The following is a 20,844-nucleotide window of genomic DNA, read 5'->3' as shown; positions in this document are numbered from 1 at the left end:
ATAATTACTAGTTACAACTCAATTTGGCTACTAAATTTACATGGTATCCATCTTATTCTTATTGTACCTACATGGAAGATGTCTAATTCAAACACATAAAATAACTTACTCTTATGCCTTAATAATTATCTTGTACGACAAAGGTAAATTTTTAAAACTTTCAATCTGCATTATTCAACCCAGAACTAAAGTTTCTCTAGTCACCTGCCATACAGCTATCCAGGCAGGTTATTCCATACACGAACCACCATAAGCTCCTCTCAAATCTACACACCTTCCTCAACTTCAATGAAGCCCTCGTGACTGTTCGGTCAAGTGTTGAGCTGCTAACTAACCTCAAAGTCGCCAGTTCTAGGCCAACAGCAGCTCCACCAGAGAAAGATATGGCCATCTACTCCCATAAAAATTTACAGCCTTGGGATTAAAAAAAGAAAAGAAAAGAAAAAAGAAAAAAACATATATATATACTTTATTAAGCGTTCACAAGAGTGGGGGTGGGGAGGGAGAGAAATAGATGAACTAACATCAAAGGGCTAAAGTAGAACAATAATGTTTTGAAAATGATGATGCCAACATATGTACATTTCACTTGATATAATTGACTTATGGATTGTTATAATACCTGTATAATACCCTAATAAAATCATTTACAAAAATGACAGTAAAAAAAAAAATTTACAGCCTTGGAAATAACTGGGCTGCCAGTGGGTTTACTTTGTGACTTCCAAGAAGCCCTGCTGACACAGTGGTTAAAGAGCTAAACAAAAGGTTAGTGGTTTGAACCCACCAGAAGAAAAATGTGGCAGTCTGCTTTCAGAAAATCTACTCTGTCACAGAGTTGCTGAGCCTGAATCAAATTAGATTGAACTTGATTTCCTTATTCTTCCAAGTACAGACTAGAATGTTTCTTTAAAATCTTCTAAGAGTTCCTAGGTATTTATTTATCCTACTCCTACAATTAAAATTAAGTAAACTGAACTTCAAATTAATTTTACAGAGCCTGAAACTTAAATAATTTTCAGCTAACACTAATATGTTATTGAAGTACAGAATTAAAGGTATTTCTAAATAATTAAAGGCATTTATTATATTCACTACACTTAATAAACACCCATGGAAGAGAGGGAAACGGCACTATTCTTAGGCACAATGTAGTGTGAAATCAAAATTAAGCTCAAAGCATCAACTAAGTCACATGGAAGAAGCACACCAACATGTGTAATCCAAGGCTTGTAAATAATAAAATCCAAATCTGATGGGGGACCCACCAAGCCCTGAGGACAATATTCCGACTCAGAGCAACCAATGCAGAGAGGAGATACCAGGGCCGGCCCCACCACGAGACACAACGAAGTCGCTCACTGACACACAGTGCTAAGGCAGACAGCACTGGGGACACAGTGAGGGAGATGTGCCTGATCTGACCCCACCGCACTGGGCTGAAACACTAAAGGTGTACAGTGGAACAGCAGGGGAGCAAAACAAAGAAGTCCCGAAGGAATGCCAAAGGGGGATTTGGGGGCCAGAGTGTGGCACCCCAGCAGACTCAACTGGAAAACACTCATAAAGGTTAATGGACAGACTTGAAGCTATTTGAGGGCTTTTCAATTTTTGCTGTTTTTTAAATGGCTTTATTTATTGTTTTGGCTTGGTATATTAGCTGTTGTTCATTTATTTTTTGTCTTCCTTTTTTGTGGTCATGTTTTGTTTTTCTTTGGGTTTTTTTGCACATCTAATTGACTGCATGTCTCTCTGGGCAAGATAGGTGAGATGAACAATCCAGAGCAGAGAACAAGGGGACCGACGGTTCCAGGAAACATACGAGGGGGGCAGGGGGGGGGGGGGGGGGGGGGGGGAAGGAAGGAGATGCTAATAAACCCAGGAACAAGGGAAGAATAAGGGACCTAAAACTGATGGCGAAGATGACATAGGATGCTTGGAGGGCTTGATCAAGGGCAATGTAGCCAAGAGAAATTACCAAAACACGAAGAAAGGCTGAACGTGCTAGTGGGACAGGAGGAAAGTAAAAGGATATAGAAGAAAGAACTGGGAGGCAAAGGGCATTTATAGAGGTCTAAATACAGGCATATATAGATATAGATATACAAATACAAAATTTATATATAATGATAGAGGAATAGATCTATGTACATATATTTATTTAAAAAGTATTCGGCAGTAGATGAACATTGGGTCTCCACTCAAGTACTCCCTAATGCAACAACAATTTGTTCTACTAACACGGCACTGTGATGTTCACCTTCCCTGACATGATTGCTGAAGACAAGATGGGTGCACAAGCACATGTGGTGAAGAAAGCTGATGATGCCCAGCTATCAAAAGATATAGCGTCTGGGGTCTTCAAGGCTTGAAGATAAACAAGAGGCCATCTAGGTAAGAAGCAACAAAGCCACATGGAAGAAGCACACCAGCCTGTGTGATCATGAGGTGTAGATGGGATCAGGTATCAGGCATCAAAGACCCAAAACAAACAAAGAAAAGCCTATCAATGAGAATGAGGGGAAGGGTAGAGTGGAGACCCAAAGCCCATTAGTAGTCAGTTGGACACCCCCTGTCAGAAGAGTCACAAGGAAGAGACGAGCCAGTCAGGGTGCAGTATAGCACCGACGAAACACACAACCTTCCTCTAGTTCTTCAATGCTTCTTCCCCAATTCTATCATGACCCCAATTCTATCTTACAAATCTGGCTAGACCAGAGCATGTATACTGGTACAGATAGGGCTCACAACACAGGAAATCCTGAACAAATAAACCACCCAGAACCAATAAGGGGAGCAGCGATAGTAGGAGAGAAAGGGGGGGGGTCACAGAGAAAGGGGAACCAATCACAATAATCGACATATGGCCCCCATCCCAAGGGGACGGACAACAGAAAAGTGGGTAAAAGGAACAGCGGTTGGTGTAAGACATGGGGGCGGGGGGCGTAAATTATAAATTATCAAGGAGACATGAGAGAGGGAGGGTGGGAGAGGGAACAAAAATAAAAAACAAGGAGCTGATACCAAGGGCTCAAGTAGAAAGAAAATGTTTTGAAAAAGATATTGACAACATATGTACAGATGTGTTTGACACAGTGGATATATGTATGGATTGTGATAAGAGCTGTAAGAGCCCCCAATAAAATAAAATTAATATTTTAAAAAATCTGATCGGGGGCTCTGCTCCAGCTCCGCCGACCCGGCCACCCGCTCCCCACCGCCGGACTCGCACCATGGCCAACAGCGAGCGCACCTTCATCGCCATCAAGCCGGACGGCGTGCAGCGCGGCCTGGTGGGCGACATCATCAAGCGCTTTGAGCAGAAGGGCTTCCGTCTGGTGGCCATGAAGCTCGTTCCGGCCTCCGAGGAACACCTGAAGCAGCACTGCGTTGACTTGAAAGACCGCCCCTTCTTCCCAGGGCTGGTGAAGTACATGAACTCAGGACCCATTGTGGCCATGGTCTGGGAGGGGCTGAATGTGGTGGAGACGGGTAGGGTGATGCTGGGAGAGACCAACCCAGCAGATTCTAAGCCAGGCACCCTCCGAGGGGACTTCTGTATTCAAGTTGGCAGGAACATCATTCATGGCAGTGATTCGGTCAAGAGCGCTGAGAAAGAAATCAGCCTCTGGTTTAAGCCGGAGGAACTGGTAGAGTACAAGTCTTGTTGCTATGACTGGATCTACGAGTAAGAGGCGGACAAAGCAGTCCCATCTCCGTGGGCCCTTTGGCACTGTGCCTGTCCTGTGTACAGCTCTTCTTCTGGGGTTGGAAGCAGTAGGATTGATGTCCTGTCTCCTTCCAAAGCACACTGACCAATACAATAAAGTCTTTGGAGACTGGGGGGGAAAAAAAAATCTGATCGGGGAAGGTATCAAAATTTAAATTTTGAACATCTGGTTTGAAGAAGGCTATGGAGGGCAGTGGAAGGCCCAAATCTACTTGTAGGGTCAACACATGATTCATCCTCTGGTGAATCCCCTCTGACCATACTTCAGGGATATGAATAACCTATCAGATGCCAAGCCTTGTAAAGTCAATTACAGCAGATGCTTAGGTTGAAATGTAATACCTTATCATTTGTTCTCTTCTGGCTCATTTTAAAGTTGTTTCAGTGTTTAATATTTCCTGCTATCCTTTTAATTGCGGCTTTTGCTCAGTTTCATCTAGTTGTCATTTGTTAGCTTCCTTATTTGTGTTTTATATGATTTTCTGTATATGAAATACAAGGTAGGTAAATCTAGAGAGAAAGTAACTGGATTAATAATTACTAGGGGCATGGCAGAAGAGGATGGAAGAAATAAAAAGCTAATAATGAGTATGACAAAATGTTCTGAAATTGACTGTGGTGTGCACAAATCATCTTAATCTGACTGAACATTCAAATGTATGATATGTGAAATATATACCAGTAAAAAAAAGTTTTTTTAATGATGCTCAGAAACTGAGCACTAGGCTTTACATAAAATGAAAAGTCTGGGGGTGCACACTACCATACCAGCCCTATGCTAAAAACTGAGATGGCTAAAGAGGCAGCTCACATTCCCAAAGCATATCTAAATACCATTAATTGCAAAACCAGTCCACAAAGCGTAATTAGAGACAAATTCACAGTACTTTCTTATGCAGTGGAAGATTAAAAAGTAATCCTTTTGAGAGAATTTTTGCAGTTAGTTCCAATATTGTAAGAGAAACAAATTGGAATACAGAGTTCATTTTAGGAAATGCAAACTTTGTTGGAAGATAATTATATTTCATTGAGAAAACTGAACACTCTAAGTAAGACATATCATTTTCTTCCAGTCAGGTAAGCCCTGTGACATTCCACCTCAATTGTAACCAATGCTTTATTCTTTCATTAGGAAAGGCGTTTGGATTGACACAGTGCTTTTCCCAACTCGTTTCTGACCATTTAGAATTCAATTTTCCACATTTTCTCCAGAAAGCCAGTGTCCAAGGTAAGCAGCTGTCACTCTAGATTTAATTTAGCTCTTAAAAGCTGTGTACACATTATATACACAGCCATGCCTTACTTAATGCCCACAATACTGTCTATGAAATAGGACTGTCATAGTAACCTAGTGCTGCTATAACAGAAATTCCACAAGTGGATGATTCTAACAAATATATCTCCTCACAGTGTTAAGTGTAGAGCCCTGGTGGTGTAGTTGCTACGCATTGGGCTGCATGCAGGCTGCATGGTTGGCCGTTCAAAACCACTAGCAGCTCCTCAAGAATGGGAATTCTATTCCAATAAAGTTACAGTCTCAGAAAGCCACAGTGGGGTCACTATGAGTCAGCAATGACTAGATGGCAGTGAGTTTGGTTTGGTTTGGTTTGGTTAAGTGGTTAGGGATCCAAATTCAGGGAGCAACTCTAGGGGAAAGCTTTCTATGTCTACTCTAGGAAAAAGTCCTTGACACCTTTCAACAACTGTGAACACAGCAATAATTGGGAGATCACCGTGTCTTGGCATCAATCTTTCTGTGGGTCTAGAAAGTTCGAAACACAGGGCCCTCCAATACAAAGAATGTGCTCTGCTTCCAGCTGTTTTTACTTAGTGGTAACTAAACCCTCTTTCTCAGTTCTATTCTCTCATCCAGGGAAATGGCTCTTAAAATGGATAAGGGCTGTGACTTGAGTAGGGGGTAGAGTCCCACCCTAATACTCTGACAACTGATCATATTATGGGGGTGACTGTCATTACAAACTGCTAAATTACACCATTACATAACTGACAAACCTCGCAATTCCAGTTCAACCAAGCTGACACCATTTGTGGGGACACCATTCAGTTCATGACACGCCATTACATGCTTTGGACATTGTGAGAACACTCTGTTCGTGCTTTTCTAATACACATCTTAGGCAAGTTTTGTGTTATCAGCAATAATCATCCAATGTGCTGAGAAGAATTTGCTTTTGTGTCTGGTATTTGATCCACATGATTAACAATTTCCCCATTCTGATATCTGTCCCTCTGTATTAATTAGTCTGGGTACTTTAGAGAAACAAATCCGCAGAAACTCATGTGTAAGAGAGTTTTATATAAGAGTTAAGTGCACGTCTAGAAAACATCCCAACCCAGTACTGCCCAAGCCCACAAGTCCAACATTAACCCATATGTCCGACACCAATCCGCAAAGTCCTCCTCCATCTCACAAAACACACACTATGACACCAACTGCAGGAGGAAAGCCGAATCAGTGAACGTGTAAGCATCTCAGCGCTGGCAGGGGCCTCCACACGGCTGCTCCAGCACCCAGGGTAGGTCCATGCAGCTTCTCCTTGGGAAGGTCTTGCAGGAAGTCAGCCTTGCCAGTTGAAGCAGGGAACTGGCTAAGGCTCCGCACCCTGGTCCGACCATCACAAAGCAAGAGACCCGAGACCTAGAAAGGTGAGGCTCACCAAGCCATTTATCTCGCCACCCTTCAATTAACCCCACGTGCTTTTTTTATCGGCCAGGTTGGCACAATAAACTTTAACTATATCACCCTCTCATTTTCATTAGGTTCATAGCTTTCAGTGGATATGATTCTTTAACAGCTTGGAGAATTTTTTGTTTTGGAGAATCATATTAATGGTTGAGTACAATATGCCTAAATTGTAAGCAACAACATTCACTGATTTACCACCTTCATGCTTGATAACCTTTTGTTTCATTTCCAAATCCATACTTCTCCTTTGTTTCTTGCTGCTATTACCACTAACACTGGTTTTGCTGTATTTTGGAGCCATGATGCAAATCATGGTAGTATACAGGAGACACAAGATACATGGTTTTGTGTGCTAGGAGTTGCTGTGTTTGCTCTATCCCGTTCTCAGAGCAGGATTTCTGAACTCTCATTAAAATCTTACGGGACTACAGAAATACATGAAGTTGGATGTTGCACACATAAACACTATGTGACACATTTTTATACTCAATATGGCTCTTTTGAAATTAAAACACAATAAAATACACTTACCTCCAGAGCCTCAGTTATATTCTTAAAGCTTTTCCTAGATTTTATAGTAATATCCTAGGAAATTATACTTGGGTTGAATATAATCCCTTTCAATTCTTTTTTGGTTTGTTTGTTGAAATCATTTTATTGGGGCTCTTACAGCTCTTGTAACATTCTATACATCAATTGTATCAAGCATATTTGCATATATGTTGCCATCATCATTTTCTAAATGTTTGCTTTCTATTTGAGCCCTTGGTATCAACTCCTCTTTCTTCCCTCCCTCCCACCCCACGACCCCTTGATAAATTATAAATTATTGTTTTCCTGTCTTACACTGACCGCTGTCACCCTTCATCCATGTTTCTATTGGGTTCCAGGGGGGTGAGGTGGGGAGAATGTATCGTTCATTGCAATAGGTTCAACCCCTTTAAATTCTTTAGCAACCCGTACACTATTAACAAGCACTCTACTTTATGGGCATTTATTAAACTTTTTTTTAGGATAATCTTTTTTTGGTAAAAGTATACACAGCAATAAAACCAAATGAATGGCCTGGTAAAGAGTCTATTTTCCATTATTTATAGTCCACAATAAGCTAACCCTGTATAATTTTAATCACTTCCAATATAACCCATTAACCATTACAAAGCTTTAATAAAGGTCCTAAATTGAATTCATTTTTTATTATGAGTTCACCCAACGACTTCTACAATTAGACACTATGATAAGATTATTGGTGAAAGCAAATAAGTTAATGGTATAATTAGAATAATAATGATCAATTTCAATCTACTTCTACTATGTCTGCAGATTACTGTAAGTTTAGATGAGAAAGTATCAGTTAAGAGACTATAACAATTTTCTATTTTCTAATCACAGGTGACATGGAAAATGGCTAATACTCCTATTTGTGGAATTAAAAATCTGTGCTAACAAATTGTGACGTTATCGCTTTCTCATATTCAGTGGTTAATTAAAAATTGTCCATGTTTTTCTACATTTGTCAGTAGCACATTATTGCCCTCATTTATCCAAAAATATTTCCAAGTTACTACTGTCTCTTCCCTTCACTCTATTTTAGATTCCTTTACACACCTAAGACTCTTCCTAAGTCACAGTCATATTATCATATGTAAACTCGTGTATAGGTAACTTTCTAATGTCACATACGATTTTTTAGTCATTTTTGTACACATACACTATCACACTGCATTATTTCCCACATTAAAGTATTTATTTAGTGTTACTTGAGCACAAAAACATCAACAAAAGAACATTTTCTATGCTAAAAAATAAATAAATGAGATGATTTAGAAGGAAGGTATTCACCAATACTTTCATATTCATTTCATATTCATATTCACTGATGTTGTCGATCAATATGGCCCTTTAATCATAATCCTAGATGTGACATTAAGTCTGGCCTCTATACCTCTATGTTTGAAATGTGATGTTAGCAAAGAATATTAAAAGTAGCATGGACTGCCAAAAGAACAAATAAATCCATCTTGGAAGAGGTACTCCTCAGAGGCAAGGCTGGTGAGCCTTTGTCTCACATACTTTAGACATGTTGTCAAGAGAGACTTGTCCCTGGAGAAAGACAACATGCTTGGGAAAGTGAAAGGGCAGTGAAAAAGGAAAGTCCTCAAGAAGACAGCGCAACAATGGGGTCAAGCACAGACACTACGGTAAGGATGGCGAGAGCACGGCAATGTTACACTCTGTTGTGTATGAGATCGTATAGGATTATTATGGGTTAGAACCAATTTGATGGAACCACTTGTCTGTCAGTGTGTCATACTGTGGTGGCTTGTGTGTTGCTGTGATTTTGGAAGCTGGGTCACTGGTATTTCAGATGCTAGCACAGGGTTATCCAAAATTACAGGTTTCAGCAGAGCTTCCAGACTAAGAACAGATAAGGAAAAAGGAATCTGCTCCCTGCTATGGGAGAAGTATCTGCTGAAAACCTTATGCAAATACATCATATAGCTTCATCTAATTTTGGCAGTCACTCAAAGAAATACACATTTTTCTAACACACAGGAAGGTTCAGAAGAAAAGCGGGAAAACGTGAGAAAAAATACTGGGTTTTTATTATTGGTAATGTAAATAGCCAATAAGGAAAAAGAAAATTAAAAAATAATTTTCCCTATGTGGCAAAGTAGAAAAGTGCTCCATAAGTTCTTCAATGACAGGTTTTTCTAAAGTAGATCACCTGCCTATTCTTTCAAAGCACCTCTGAGTAGACTCAAACCTCCACCCATTCATACCACCCAGAGATTCCAAGAGAGTAAGTAGTAGTACTAAAATAAATAATAGTATTTATACTTACATATTTAAAACTATGACTCTGTTGTCTTAATTAATGTTCTCCATTTTGTTCTCTGGGTTCTATTATCTATTGCGATGTCTACACAAAATCAATGATTAATGGGGCTTATTAAGGAAGTTAACAAGTTGTGATGCCACTGAGAAATACCCAGGACAACTGTTTATGAGGATATGTTACGACGTTCTTTTGGGTGTACTAAAAAGTGCCCAAAGGGGCATACCACTCTGCTTATGTCTTAACCCAACGTGGCTCAGCAAACCCAGCTCAACATGGCTCAGCAAACCCAGATCACTAAATTAAATACTCAGAAGCACCCCACTCTGCAAGCCAGCCTCCTGCAAAAAGTACTCAGGCTTTACTTGCTCCATAGGCTAGGATCCAAACTCTGTTCCAGATTCTGGTTCCTGGTTCTGCTGCTGCTCCTCTGATATTATAGCTGTTTTCTGGATCTGGCAGTTTCACTGCAAGGATCTCGTATCAAAATGATGTGCCCTGCCCCGGCTCTTGCTGGTAATGAGATCCCTCCTCCCCCTTGACAGAGGGTTCATTTTATACACAACAGGATAGCACTCCAGGGAATCCTGTTCACAATTACTCACAGATGAATCCTATCAATATTTTCCTCCTCTTACCAGACCCATGCAGGGAAAGTCACTTGGTGGGAGTTAAGAGACTAGCCAGAAGACCCACATTAAATAATTCACTGTCCCTGCACTGACCAGGAGTTCCCCTGCCTTCTCATAAGAGCACCAATATTTGTAACAAGAAGAAAGTCAATGTTTTATAGCCCCTTTACAACCTCAGAACTGATAAGGAAAAAAGTTCACTGCCATCGAGTGGATGCTGACTCATGGAAACCCTACAGGGCAGGGTAGAACTGCCCCTGTGAGTTTCAGAATTGTATCTCTTCACAGGAGTAGAAAGCCCTGTGTTTTTCCCTCCAATGGCTGGTGGTTTCGAATTACGAGCCTTTCTATGCGCAGCCCAGCAGATAACCACCACAACATCACCAGGGTTGCCATAGATACTACTAGCAGGACCTTAAAATTAGCTCAAAGGGCAGTGAGTCTCTTTTGTTTTAGCAGATAGCACATCCAACTCTCTGTGAATAAGTAGAGCAAAACTCTTCAGCCCAAAAAACAAAGAATATCTTGATAAGTCAAAAAATGTGGAAGAAGGTTGGGAAGTAGAGGAAGAGGTAGCCAGTCACCAATTGCTGATGGCAAGGTGGTCAAAATACTTTTTAGAACAAAAAAACCTCAATTCTAAATTGTTTCAATTTTATATAGTTTTCAAGATATTTAGGTATCATGAAACAGTGTACACACACACACAAAGCCCCAGAGTAATTCTAATTTGGGGGCTGGGGTGTGGGTGGGGAGCAAGAAGTTTAAGTTTTGCACAATAGAAAACAAAGACAGCCCAAGAAGCTAAAGCAATGTGATACCCTGGGGAAGCTAGTCAAAAGCAACCAAAATAATGCAAATTCCTGAACAACTGTATAGATTATGAGGAAGGGTGGAATTTCCCTAGAAGAGATAAGGGGTTGGTGACTGACAAGCCACAGTAATCAGCTACATGGAGGTGGCAGGGGGTGATACTTCTACCTATAAAGCATACTGAAGTTTCTAGGTCTTCCTGAAGTAAGCAAATACTTTATCTTTGCTTCTTCATTTTTAAATAGAAAAAGAATATTGCTGATCATTATAAAATCATAATACTAGCATTTAAATTTTTTAGATAAGATAGTAAATTCCCTCCTCCTAATAGCTGTACACCTATTACTGTACACCTACTGCTCACAAGCAGTTTGTTGTTTGTTTGATTTAGCATTTTGCACTTTATTTAGGAAAAATATTCAAACTTAACCATATTTTTTAAAAAAAACTTTGGAGGGAGGCGGGTCTGGGGAGGGTTGGGAAAAATGAGGAGCTGATACCAGGGGCTCAAGTAAAAAGCAAATGTTTTGAGATTGATGATGGCAACAAATGTACACAAATGTGCTTGACACAATGGATGGATGGATTGTGATCAACGATGGACGAGCCTCCAACAAAATGATTTAAAAAAAACAAAAAACCAACTTTGGTGTGTTGAAACAGCCAGGTTCCCAAACTAAGGATAATTGGGCAAGCACTGGTTTTATGCTTTTAAATGTCTCATCTGCCCTATGGGGGAAGAGGTGGGGACAGTAACACATCATTTTCCAGGTGGGGAAACTAATGTGGAAACACGTTTCACAAAAAGCAGACTGATGTGCATACCTATCTTTAAAAGGTCAGCTAGTAAAATTAATTTACCAACCCTAAAAAAGATAATGAGCGGCAGAGCCTACACACTAAACCAAACAGTCAGACTGCATTCTTCATCTTAACACTGTTCCTCTTTTCGTATAATTCTCGTATTTCCTACACATGGGTAAAAAAAAAAAAAAATAGGCCCACACTACATGTTGTTGTGTATAATCTGATTTGTGTTAAACTTATGTTTCCATAACAAATGCAATCAAAATATTTATAAGGAAGGACTACATATTTTACATGTAAAATAACTTGATCCCATATACTGATGAACACCGAGATTACTTCTAATTTTTCATTACATGCAACACTTCATTAAGCACCCTTGTACATAGATAGATCTTTGCTCACTTTCTGGATTATTTCCTTAGGATACACTTCTTGAACTGGAATTACTAGGTCAAAGGGTTTGCACATTTCTAATATTTTTAATATATACTGCCAAATTGAATTTCTGAAAGACGGCACTCCTGCCAATATGTAAGTGAGCTACTAAGCTGTTGTCTTTCAATTCCATATGCATCTTTCTATACATACTCTGCTTTGTAATAATGGGCTTGGACTCTACACCTGGTTTCTCCTCGGACACCTGGCTTCCTTCTAGGATCCACCAATAGTGAACACTAGAGAGCATCAAGATGAAACTTCAAGGTCAAGATGACAAAAGGGCAGACTAGCTTCTTCCAAGCTGTTTCTTATTCCTGCCAGTGTCACCCTAGAATTAGCCTTTTTCTCAGTAACAAGGATGGTTCTTTGACACTCACAGGGCAGTATGAGTCGGCATCGCCTCAATGGCAGTGAGAAACTGAAAAAAGGGAGGAGTTCTGGTGGCATAGTGCATCAGGAGTTGGGCTGCTAACCACAAGGTCAGTAGTTAAAAACTACTTAGCTGCTCCTGGGAAAGTGGGGGTGGTGGAAAAATGAGGCTTTCTACTCTCTTAAAACAGTTATTCTCAGAAACCCACAGGGACAGCTCTACTCTATCCTACAGAATTACTATGTTGGAAATAGCTGTGAATTTTTGTTTTGTTTTGTTTTTGAGGGGAGGAGGGATAGTGTGTGTGGTAGTGGTGGTAGTAGTTTTTTTTTTTTTAATATAAAGATGTAATTAACAAGCAAAGTTCCTTTTAGAAATAGTTTTGAGTAACCTCATTAAACTTTGGAAAATAATAAAAAGCTTATTTTTCTCTAAAATTACTGACACATTTTTCAGTCTATATATGCGGCTTTAGGTCTTGAAAATAAAAACTCCAATTTTGGGGATTCCACGTTATCTTCTTTAATGCACCAAAGTAAATAAATTAAATCACTTCTGCTCTAGAACTGTGATGCTGATCTTAAAAGCTCTTTTTAGAGTCCTTTGAGAAACTAACCCTCTTCCTAAAGAACAAAGATTTTTTTTTTTAACAAAAAGCAATTTAATAATTTCAGGTAGGCTTGAGCACAATCACCTTATTGTCTCTACACTGCCCTAATATTACCCAGAAACACACGCATACATACACACTCACATACTCTATAATCAAATTTTTACATCAAATTTAATTTTCTTTCAGACTTACACTGCATTTTGCCTTCAATACTTCTTCTCTAACTGTAAAAATAGTCTTAAGTGTTTAGCAAGTTTGAAGGCTGAAGACAGTAGCTTTTTAAAAGACAAGGCAGTGTAATGAGGGCGGAGAACATAGTGACGTCATGCGCAATAAGGAAAGCCCTGACAAGTGCAGCCTGCACACACACAATAAGGGATCAGGAAAGCGAGGCTGAAGCAGCCAGCTTGGTTTCATGCTGCAAATTTTTGGCAGCCATTCAATTCCTTCTGCTGTTTTCCTAGCCAGCACATTTATCTATGTAATGTCACCAGATCTAGGGAGGGAGAGAGGTTGAGAGGAGGGGGAGGAGGAAGAAAACTGGCTGCCAGCCCCCTCAGCACATGCTGTTACTATACAAAGGATGTCTAGAAAGCCAATGTGCTGCACAGATTCAAATGCTGCAAGCAAACACATATACCACAACCACCATGACCACCAGGACCACCACAACCAACCACCACCACACCCCCAGGAGAAAATGCAGAAAAGGGAGCCAGCTGCCTTTGAAAAGAAAAAGAGCCTCTAATTAAAGACTTGATTCACAAGGAAAGACACTCTTCTGAAATGGAATTGTTTTGGGGGCTAGATCTGTGCCAGTGTTCTAACCCAACGAGGAAACAAGCTAATATTTTGTAAGAAAAGTCTGATTTGGTCTGGTCTATGCCAAACACAAGCACATGCTACCACAGAAATAAGCCAATAATGTATCCTGTCAAATTACAACTACCTTATAAATAGCTAATATATACCCACCACTATGTTCAGGACCTTGGGGGGCGGGGAGGGGAACAATTCTAAAATTCCACAAAACATATCAGTTACTCTAGCATCGCTATGAGTTGAATTTAACCCGATGGCTGTGGGTTTTTGTTTGTTTTCACGTAGGAAATGGACAATCTAGTCAGTGCCTAGGGAATTTTGTTCTTAGCACTCCAGTGCTCTTATCTGTGTACACAACAGAAATAAAACTATTATCTGGATACTCCAACCCCATAGCACATTACACAAGAGGGCTTCCAAAAGTTAATGGAAAACTGGAATTTTTAACAATAGAATTTTTCCCACAAACTTTATGAAGGCCCCTCATACTAACCTCGATATTTAACTTGAAAAGTCAGCTGATCTCTTCTAATCTAAAACTAAGAATGCTTTCTCAAGATAATAATGCTGTACCTCCAATAATACAATCCACACCATAAGACTGTGCTATAAAAAAAATCAACAAATAGGAAATGTTGTGTGTTGAAATCCTAAGTTATAATGATTTTGTTGTACATTGATATAGTCCAGCCACACAACATCAATTGACAGCAGCGTGAAGACTTCCTTATGATTGAATGTAACAATCCACTAGGAATCCTGGTGGCTGTCAGGTAAGTGTTGGACAGCGAACAGCAACAAAATTGGCAGTTAAAACCTACCAGTCCTAACAGAGGAAGATGAGGCTATACTGTTCTCATAACGATTTGCAGACCCAGAAACCCTGTATAGGGTCACTAGGAGCCAGACATCAACCCAATGGCAGTGGATTTCCGGAGTGAGGAAGATACCCTGGTAGAAAGTTTTCCTAGTTCTCTAGTCTTAGAGTTGAACAAGCAACTAAACTTGCAAGGTTCTTCATTTTTTAAAATGAAGATGTTAAATATAAAATTTTAAAAACTCATGGCCATTGAGCCGATTCCAACTCATAATGACCCTATAGGACAGACTAGACCTGTCCTTGTGGATTCTGAAGCTAAACCTTCACAGGAGTAGGCAGCTCCATCTTTCTTTCACAGAGGGGCTGACATTGAGGTTAACAGTTGTGGTAGTCACCTAATCTGATGTTTATTTAAGGATGAAGAATGTAGGGGTAGAGTCTAGGCGGTCAATCTGGAGATAGCCAATGAGACTTCTGTGGGCATGGCCTTCTCCTGAGAATTCTGGGAAATCTGGTACTTCCTCCTTGGAGGCAGAGGACACTTTCTCTCTCTCTGCTCACTCCCTGGGAGACATTGCAGAAGACAAGCCACATGGATGCAACCAGACCTCTGAAGCCGGAGAAGCCACGGAGAGACCCCTGCCAGCGCTGAGATGCTTACAATGCCACTGGACCCAAAGACTTTCTACCCACTGGCCTGTGATCGTCCTACATTTGGCTTCATTTGCATGGGTTTCTTGAGCCTGAAGAGGACTTTATAGATTGGTATCAGAAATATAGGCTAACATCGGACTTATGGACTTGATCTGCACTGGGCTGGGATGTTTTCTCCATATTCAATCGCTCTTGTATATACATCTCTTTCTTATACATATGTTGTGTCCATGGATTTGTTTCTCTAGAACTACCCAGACTAACACATTGTTTCTCCAATACTCCACTCCCAAGGTACCATAATGTGTTAGGCATCAAAAGATCCAAAACAATCATATTGATGTGAATGAGGCAGGTCAGAGACCCAAGGCCCATCTGTAGACAATTGCACACCCCCTCAGCCAGGGTGCGGTATAGCACAGATGAAACATACAACATTCCTGTAGTTCTTTGATGATTCCCCCCACCCATCCCCATCATGACCCAGTTCTGCCTTAAAAATCCAGCTAGACCAGACCAAGTACATTGGTACAGATAAGAGATCCTGAGATAAAATCCAGGACAGATAAACCCCTCAAGAACAGTAATGAGAGTTAGCAATAACATGAGAGTAGGGGTAAGGTGGAGGGAGAAGCGAGAAAGGGGGAACTGATCACAATGATCAATGTATACCCTCCCCCTCCCAAGGGGAGGAACAACAGAAACGCGAGTGAAGGGAGAGCGGACAGTGTTAAGACATAAAAATAACAATTACAGTATTATTTATAATTTATCAAGGGTTAATGAGAGAGTGAGGGGGAGGGAGGGAGGGAATAAAGAGGAGCTGATACCAAAGGCTCCAGTAGAAAGAAAATGTTTTTAAAATGATGATGGCAACATATGCACAAATGTGATTGATACAATTGATGTATGGATTGTTATGTGAGCTATGAGTCCTCAATAAAATGATTTTTTTAAAGGACAAAAAAATTTAATTAATACAGGACAGTGACTGGCCCAGAGCACTTACTTAGCAAACGTGTAATGAGTTCGATGAAGTACTAAACTGAAAATCTTGCTTTGAAGGGTTTACAGTCTGAAAGGGAAATGGAAGTTCAGAGAGCTTCAAAAAAGACATCTGCCGGGACTAGAAGTTTCAGTTAAGATTTGAATTATTAACTTCACAATCACCAATGAATTAATTCAAATTCCATGGAATCAGTTATTTCATTATCTTCACTTTATTGATATGGAAAAATATATTAAACACTTTATGTCTTTAGTGAAATAAAACATGTATTGCCAAAATCTTTATCGCTGAGCTCAAAACATCCCCCAGTGCAGCATGACTGATTTAGATTTATACAGAACGAGACTAATAAAAGATTAAGCAGAATATGAATATGACAAGCTTGACCCATAGATAATAAATCAAAGAGTCTCTCATTAGGATAAATAATTTAAAGCTAACATTGAACTACAAAAATTCCACATAATAAATGGAAACAAAACCTTGTCTTCAACTATTTGTATTTCATGCTGTTCTTTAGAGTAGTGCTGTCCAATAGGACTTTCTGGGATGGTGGGGAGAAGATCTACATGAAAGGTCCTAAACAAAGTATAAATAAAAATGACATATGAGGTGACCCTAATGATAGAGTTATCAGTGTTTATCATGTTTGTGTTAACATCCTTCACAAGAACTTTACGGTTTTATTATTTTCTACACAATATTGATCGAACATTAGCATCCACTGACAAAAGAAACCTCAAAATAATATTAAAGAAACTCCACACACTTACCTAACAAAAAACCCCATATAAATCCAATTATGGAATGATATGCTTATTTCTAAAGAATCAGTCTTACAGTGTCCTAACTACTAATCTGAATTATAATATCCCTATTAACAATTCCCAGAATTTAAAAAACAAGTATAGAATTCTACAGTCTATAAACACTGTCTTATTAAGAGTTCAGTTTGCTTTACCTAACACTTTAAAACTAATTTTTAAAGCCCCATCTTTGCAGTTCACCCACAAATGTGTACTACTGTCTACAGAACAAACTGGTAAGAGTGTATGAACTTATCTAGGGAAAATCTTAACTACTCATGCAAAAGCACTCAATAACCTTCTGTTATATGTTATGCGGAGGAAATACCAATAAAACGGTTTTTTTAAAAAAAAACACCAAAACCTTCTATTAACAAGTGGCCAGAAGCTTGCAGATCAGGTAACCCCTGTATCTGTGAGTAAACATTCCATCAAAGCACAGTGCTAGTTTACTATCGGAAAATAAAAGTGAATTAGGTTCAGACTCCAGAAATTCAACCTTATCCATAGGGCAATTACTATTACTAATTGGACCAGAACTCTGGAACTCTTGGCTCACAGGTCCACAAAAGGATTTAGGAAAGCCCAGAGTCCCACCCTGGCTCCTTTTCCAATGGTGATACAGAGGGCTAAGCATTGGCCTGTTGGCCAGAGTGTTCTCATCCACTACCAATTCCATGGGAGAAGGGTAAGGCTTTCTGCTTGTGAAGATTTATCCTCAGAAACCTTATGAACAGTTCTTGTGCTACAGGGTCACTAAGAGGAGGAACCGACCTGATGGCAGTGTGTTTGCTTTGGTTTGGGCTCCTCCTACATACACTTAGGCAAGCCTCTTCCCAATTCAAAATCCTTAACTTCTGAGCATGCTGTCCCTCAACAACTCTGATTGTCACCTGCCCATCACTGGTGTTCATGAGCCAGTCCAGGCTTACATCCTTATCTCAAAAGGAGCCCAGTACTTACACACCAATATTCACTACGTTATTATTCACAATAGCCAACAGGTGGAAACTCAAATATCCACCATCAGATAAATGAATAAACAACATGTGGTACATCATATGATAGAAAAGTATTAAACAGCCAAGTGGAGAAATGAAGCTCTGGTACATGCTACAACATGAGTAAACCCTGAAAACATTATGCTGCGTAAAGCATGGACACAAAAGGATAAACATTCTAGCACCTTATGTAAGATGTCTAGAACAGGTAAATGCATAGAACACAAATGTTTATTGGTCGTGACCAGGGGCTGGGAGAAGAGAAACTGGGAAGGTAGTATTTAACAGGTACTGAGTTTCTCCTTGGGGTGATTTTTTTTTTTAACTGAGAAATGAATAGTGGTAACGGTTGCAGAATATGGTGAATATATTACCATATATACTCAAGTGGCACACTAACTCAGCAGTCACTGCCAGCCAGGCTTGTTTAACTATGTGTGCCCAATCATCTGAGATTCCAGCCCACTCTTCTGAGTTTCTCGTAGCTAAGAGAGCAGCAAGTAATCTTAAAAAGAAAGTCCTTGAAAGGGACAATAAGGAAAACAAAGCAGACGCCCGTGAGGGTGAGTCTAACACAGCAATGTGAAAATGAATCCCATTATTAGTGCTCTAAGACATCTGGCTGGCCCACCAATGTGCCACTCAGTTCACCCTGCTAAGCAGCTAGAAAAGAGCGCCAAATCACACTGTATGAGCTCTTGTTTTAAATGAATATTTTAACTCTTTACTAGATATTTATATTGGTACCCATAATACCACTTGCAGATTATTTTTTTTAGATTATGTCTATACAAATGAAATATTAACAATTATGATTAGTGCCATAATTAGTCATTATTTTTTTCCAAAAACAGAAAATGCATTGTGTGGTAGTTCACTTAGATGTACTCTATTTGAGTAGTGATTTTTTTTTTCTATCACCCCACCCCACCTGACAAGTATACTTAACACAGGTTGAGCCAACTGTAAAAATGCATTCTTTTGATTTATTCATTCAAAAATATGTACGCATCTACTGTATGTTCCACACTGTACTACAATGTCTTGAAGTTTAAACTCTGATGAAGAAAGATTAAAAGTAATGAAATTAAATAAAAGTATGTCTTACTATAATTAATTATTAATCTTTATAGCAGCAGAAAGCTTCAATTTTCTCCTGCAGGGCAGCTGGTGAGTTTTGAACTGCTGATCTTGTGCTTAGCAGTCAGTCTAATGCTTAATCCACTAGCCATGCTGTGCTATTGTTGGGTGCTGTTAAAGAGGTTCCAACTCATAGTGACCCTATGTACAACAGAACATAGCACTACCTGGGTCTTGCGCCATCCTTACAATAGCTATGTTTGAGACCACTGTTGAATAGATTTCAAACACATAACCCAGGCTTAATTCCAATCACTGTGTCAATTCAGCTAATGCAGCGTCTTTCTCTTCTACCAAGAATGATGTCCTTCTCCTTCTTGAAACATGTCCAAGCCAAACTACACCTAGGTATTTACCCAAATCAAAAGAAAAGCAACTATAAATAGATTAAATAATAGTCCCCAACCCAAATCAACTCTTAATCCCTGAAATTTGTAAATGTTATCTTGTTGAAAAGGGGTCTTTGCAGATCCTGGATTATCCAGGTGGGTCCTTATAAAGGGGAGATTTGATAACGAGAAGAACAACAAAGATGAGGGCAGAAGCAGAGACCAGAGTAGAGCAACTGCAAGTCAAGAAAAGCTGGGGACCAACAAAAGCTAGAAAAGTCCGTCTCTGGAGGGGAAGTGATACTGTCAGACTCCTAGCTTCTATACTATGAAGGACTAAATGTTCTGTTTTAAGTGATAAGGTTTCTGATAATTTGCTATATAGCAGCCAGTAAACTAATATATGAATATTTACAGCAACATTATTCATAATTGACAAAACCTGGGACCAATTATGTTCCTCAAGTAAGGAAGATAGTGGTGCTGGAAGTGCTCATAAGCAGCAGAGAAAATTCACGGTTTCACAAGAAAAACTGAATCGCTTGATATGTACTATAGCTTGAGGTCAGCAGCTACCGTTGCCCGCCATATTTCATGTAAGTCCAGCAGAAGGACCATAAAACCAGAACAGGAACCTGATAAAAGCCATTGTTGCCATTACCCCAGAAAAAACAAAAACCTTCATTTTCACAAAATATATTTTATCTCAGGTTGAAAATGCAGCTTTTATGTGGGTGCAGGATATAATATATGTAGCGTAGGAAATTCCATTAATAGACTGTGCTATCATGGGACCCAGTCAACAGTAGTTAAAATCTGGGTGGCGATCAAAACTTTTAAGTGAATTTTTGAACACGCTTCAAGGGCTAATTATATTGAGAATAGAACAACTACTGAAGGAGCCCTGCTGACACTGTTGGGGAAACACTGTACTGCTAACTACATAGTCAGCAGTTCAAGCCTACCAGCTCTTCCGTGAGAGAAAGTTGAGGTGGTCTACTCCCATAAAGATTTACAACTTTAGAAACTATATATAGGGTTCACTATGAGTCAGAAAATTGACTAGATGGCAGTGAACTTGGCTTTTTAAATGATGCACAAAGCTAACCTTAAACACATTATAACCCACCAGGCTGAAAGACTACACGAGAGAACTTCAAAAAGTTCATTGCAAAATGGGATTAAGAAATAAAATGCAAGGTAGAATTGGGATCATGATAGTTGGGGGAGGAAGCATTTAAGAACTAGAGGAAGGTTGTGAGTTTCATTATTGCTACACTGAACCCTGAGTGACTCATCTCCTCCCCACTA

General features: G+C 39.6%; 2 protein-coding genes across 4 annotated transcripts in view; one reads left to right on the top strand and one right to left on the bottom strand.

The window, feature by feature from the left end:
* The window catches only part of KAT6A (lysine acetyltransferase 6A), a 130,853-nt gene that overhangs the window by 68,757 nt on the left and 41,252 nt on the right, over positions 1-20,844 (bottom strand). The gene's annotated exons all lie outside the window — the stretch shown is intronic.
* LOC101641946 (nucleoside diphosphate kinase B-like) lies at positions 3,185-3,844 on the top strand. Of its 2 annotated transcripts, XM_004707559.2 has the most exons (2): positions 3,185-3,461; positions 3,575-3,595. In XM_004707559.2, exons 1-2 carry the CDS (start codon positions 3,234-3,236, stop codon positions 3,593-3,595), a joined length of 249 nt encoding a protein of 82 aa, XP_004707616.1. In that variant the 5' UTR covers positions 3,185-3,233. The 2 variants fall into 2 exon arrangements, with proteins under 2 accessions (XP_004707616.1, XP_012861363.1); XM_013005909.2 differs by having other exon boundaries at positions 3,185-3,844.

Source organism: Echinops telfairi, unplaced genomic scaffold (assembly GCF_000313985.2).
Source record: "Echinops telfairi isolate 266 unplaced genomic scaffold, ASM31398v2 ScPeMD7_9;HRSCAF=40, whole genome shotgun sequence".
NCBI classification, from domain to species: Eukaryota; Metazoa; Chordata; class Mammalia; order Afrosoricida; family Tenrecidae; genus Echinops; species Echinops telfairi.
The sequence above is the reverse complement of the archived record's forward strand: the minus strand, read 5'-3'. Positions and strand labels throughout refer to the sequence as shown.

Excerpts from the sequence above, each read along its gene's own strand:
- LOC101641946 (XM_013005909.2), top strand. The coding sequence starts at position 3,234 with ATGGCCAACAGCGAGCGCACCTTCATCGCCATCAAGCCGGACGGCGTG.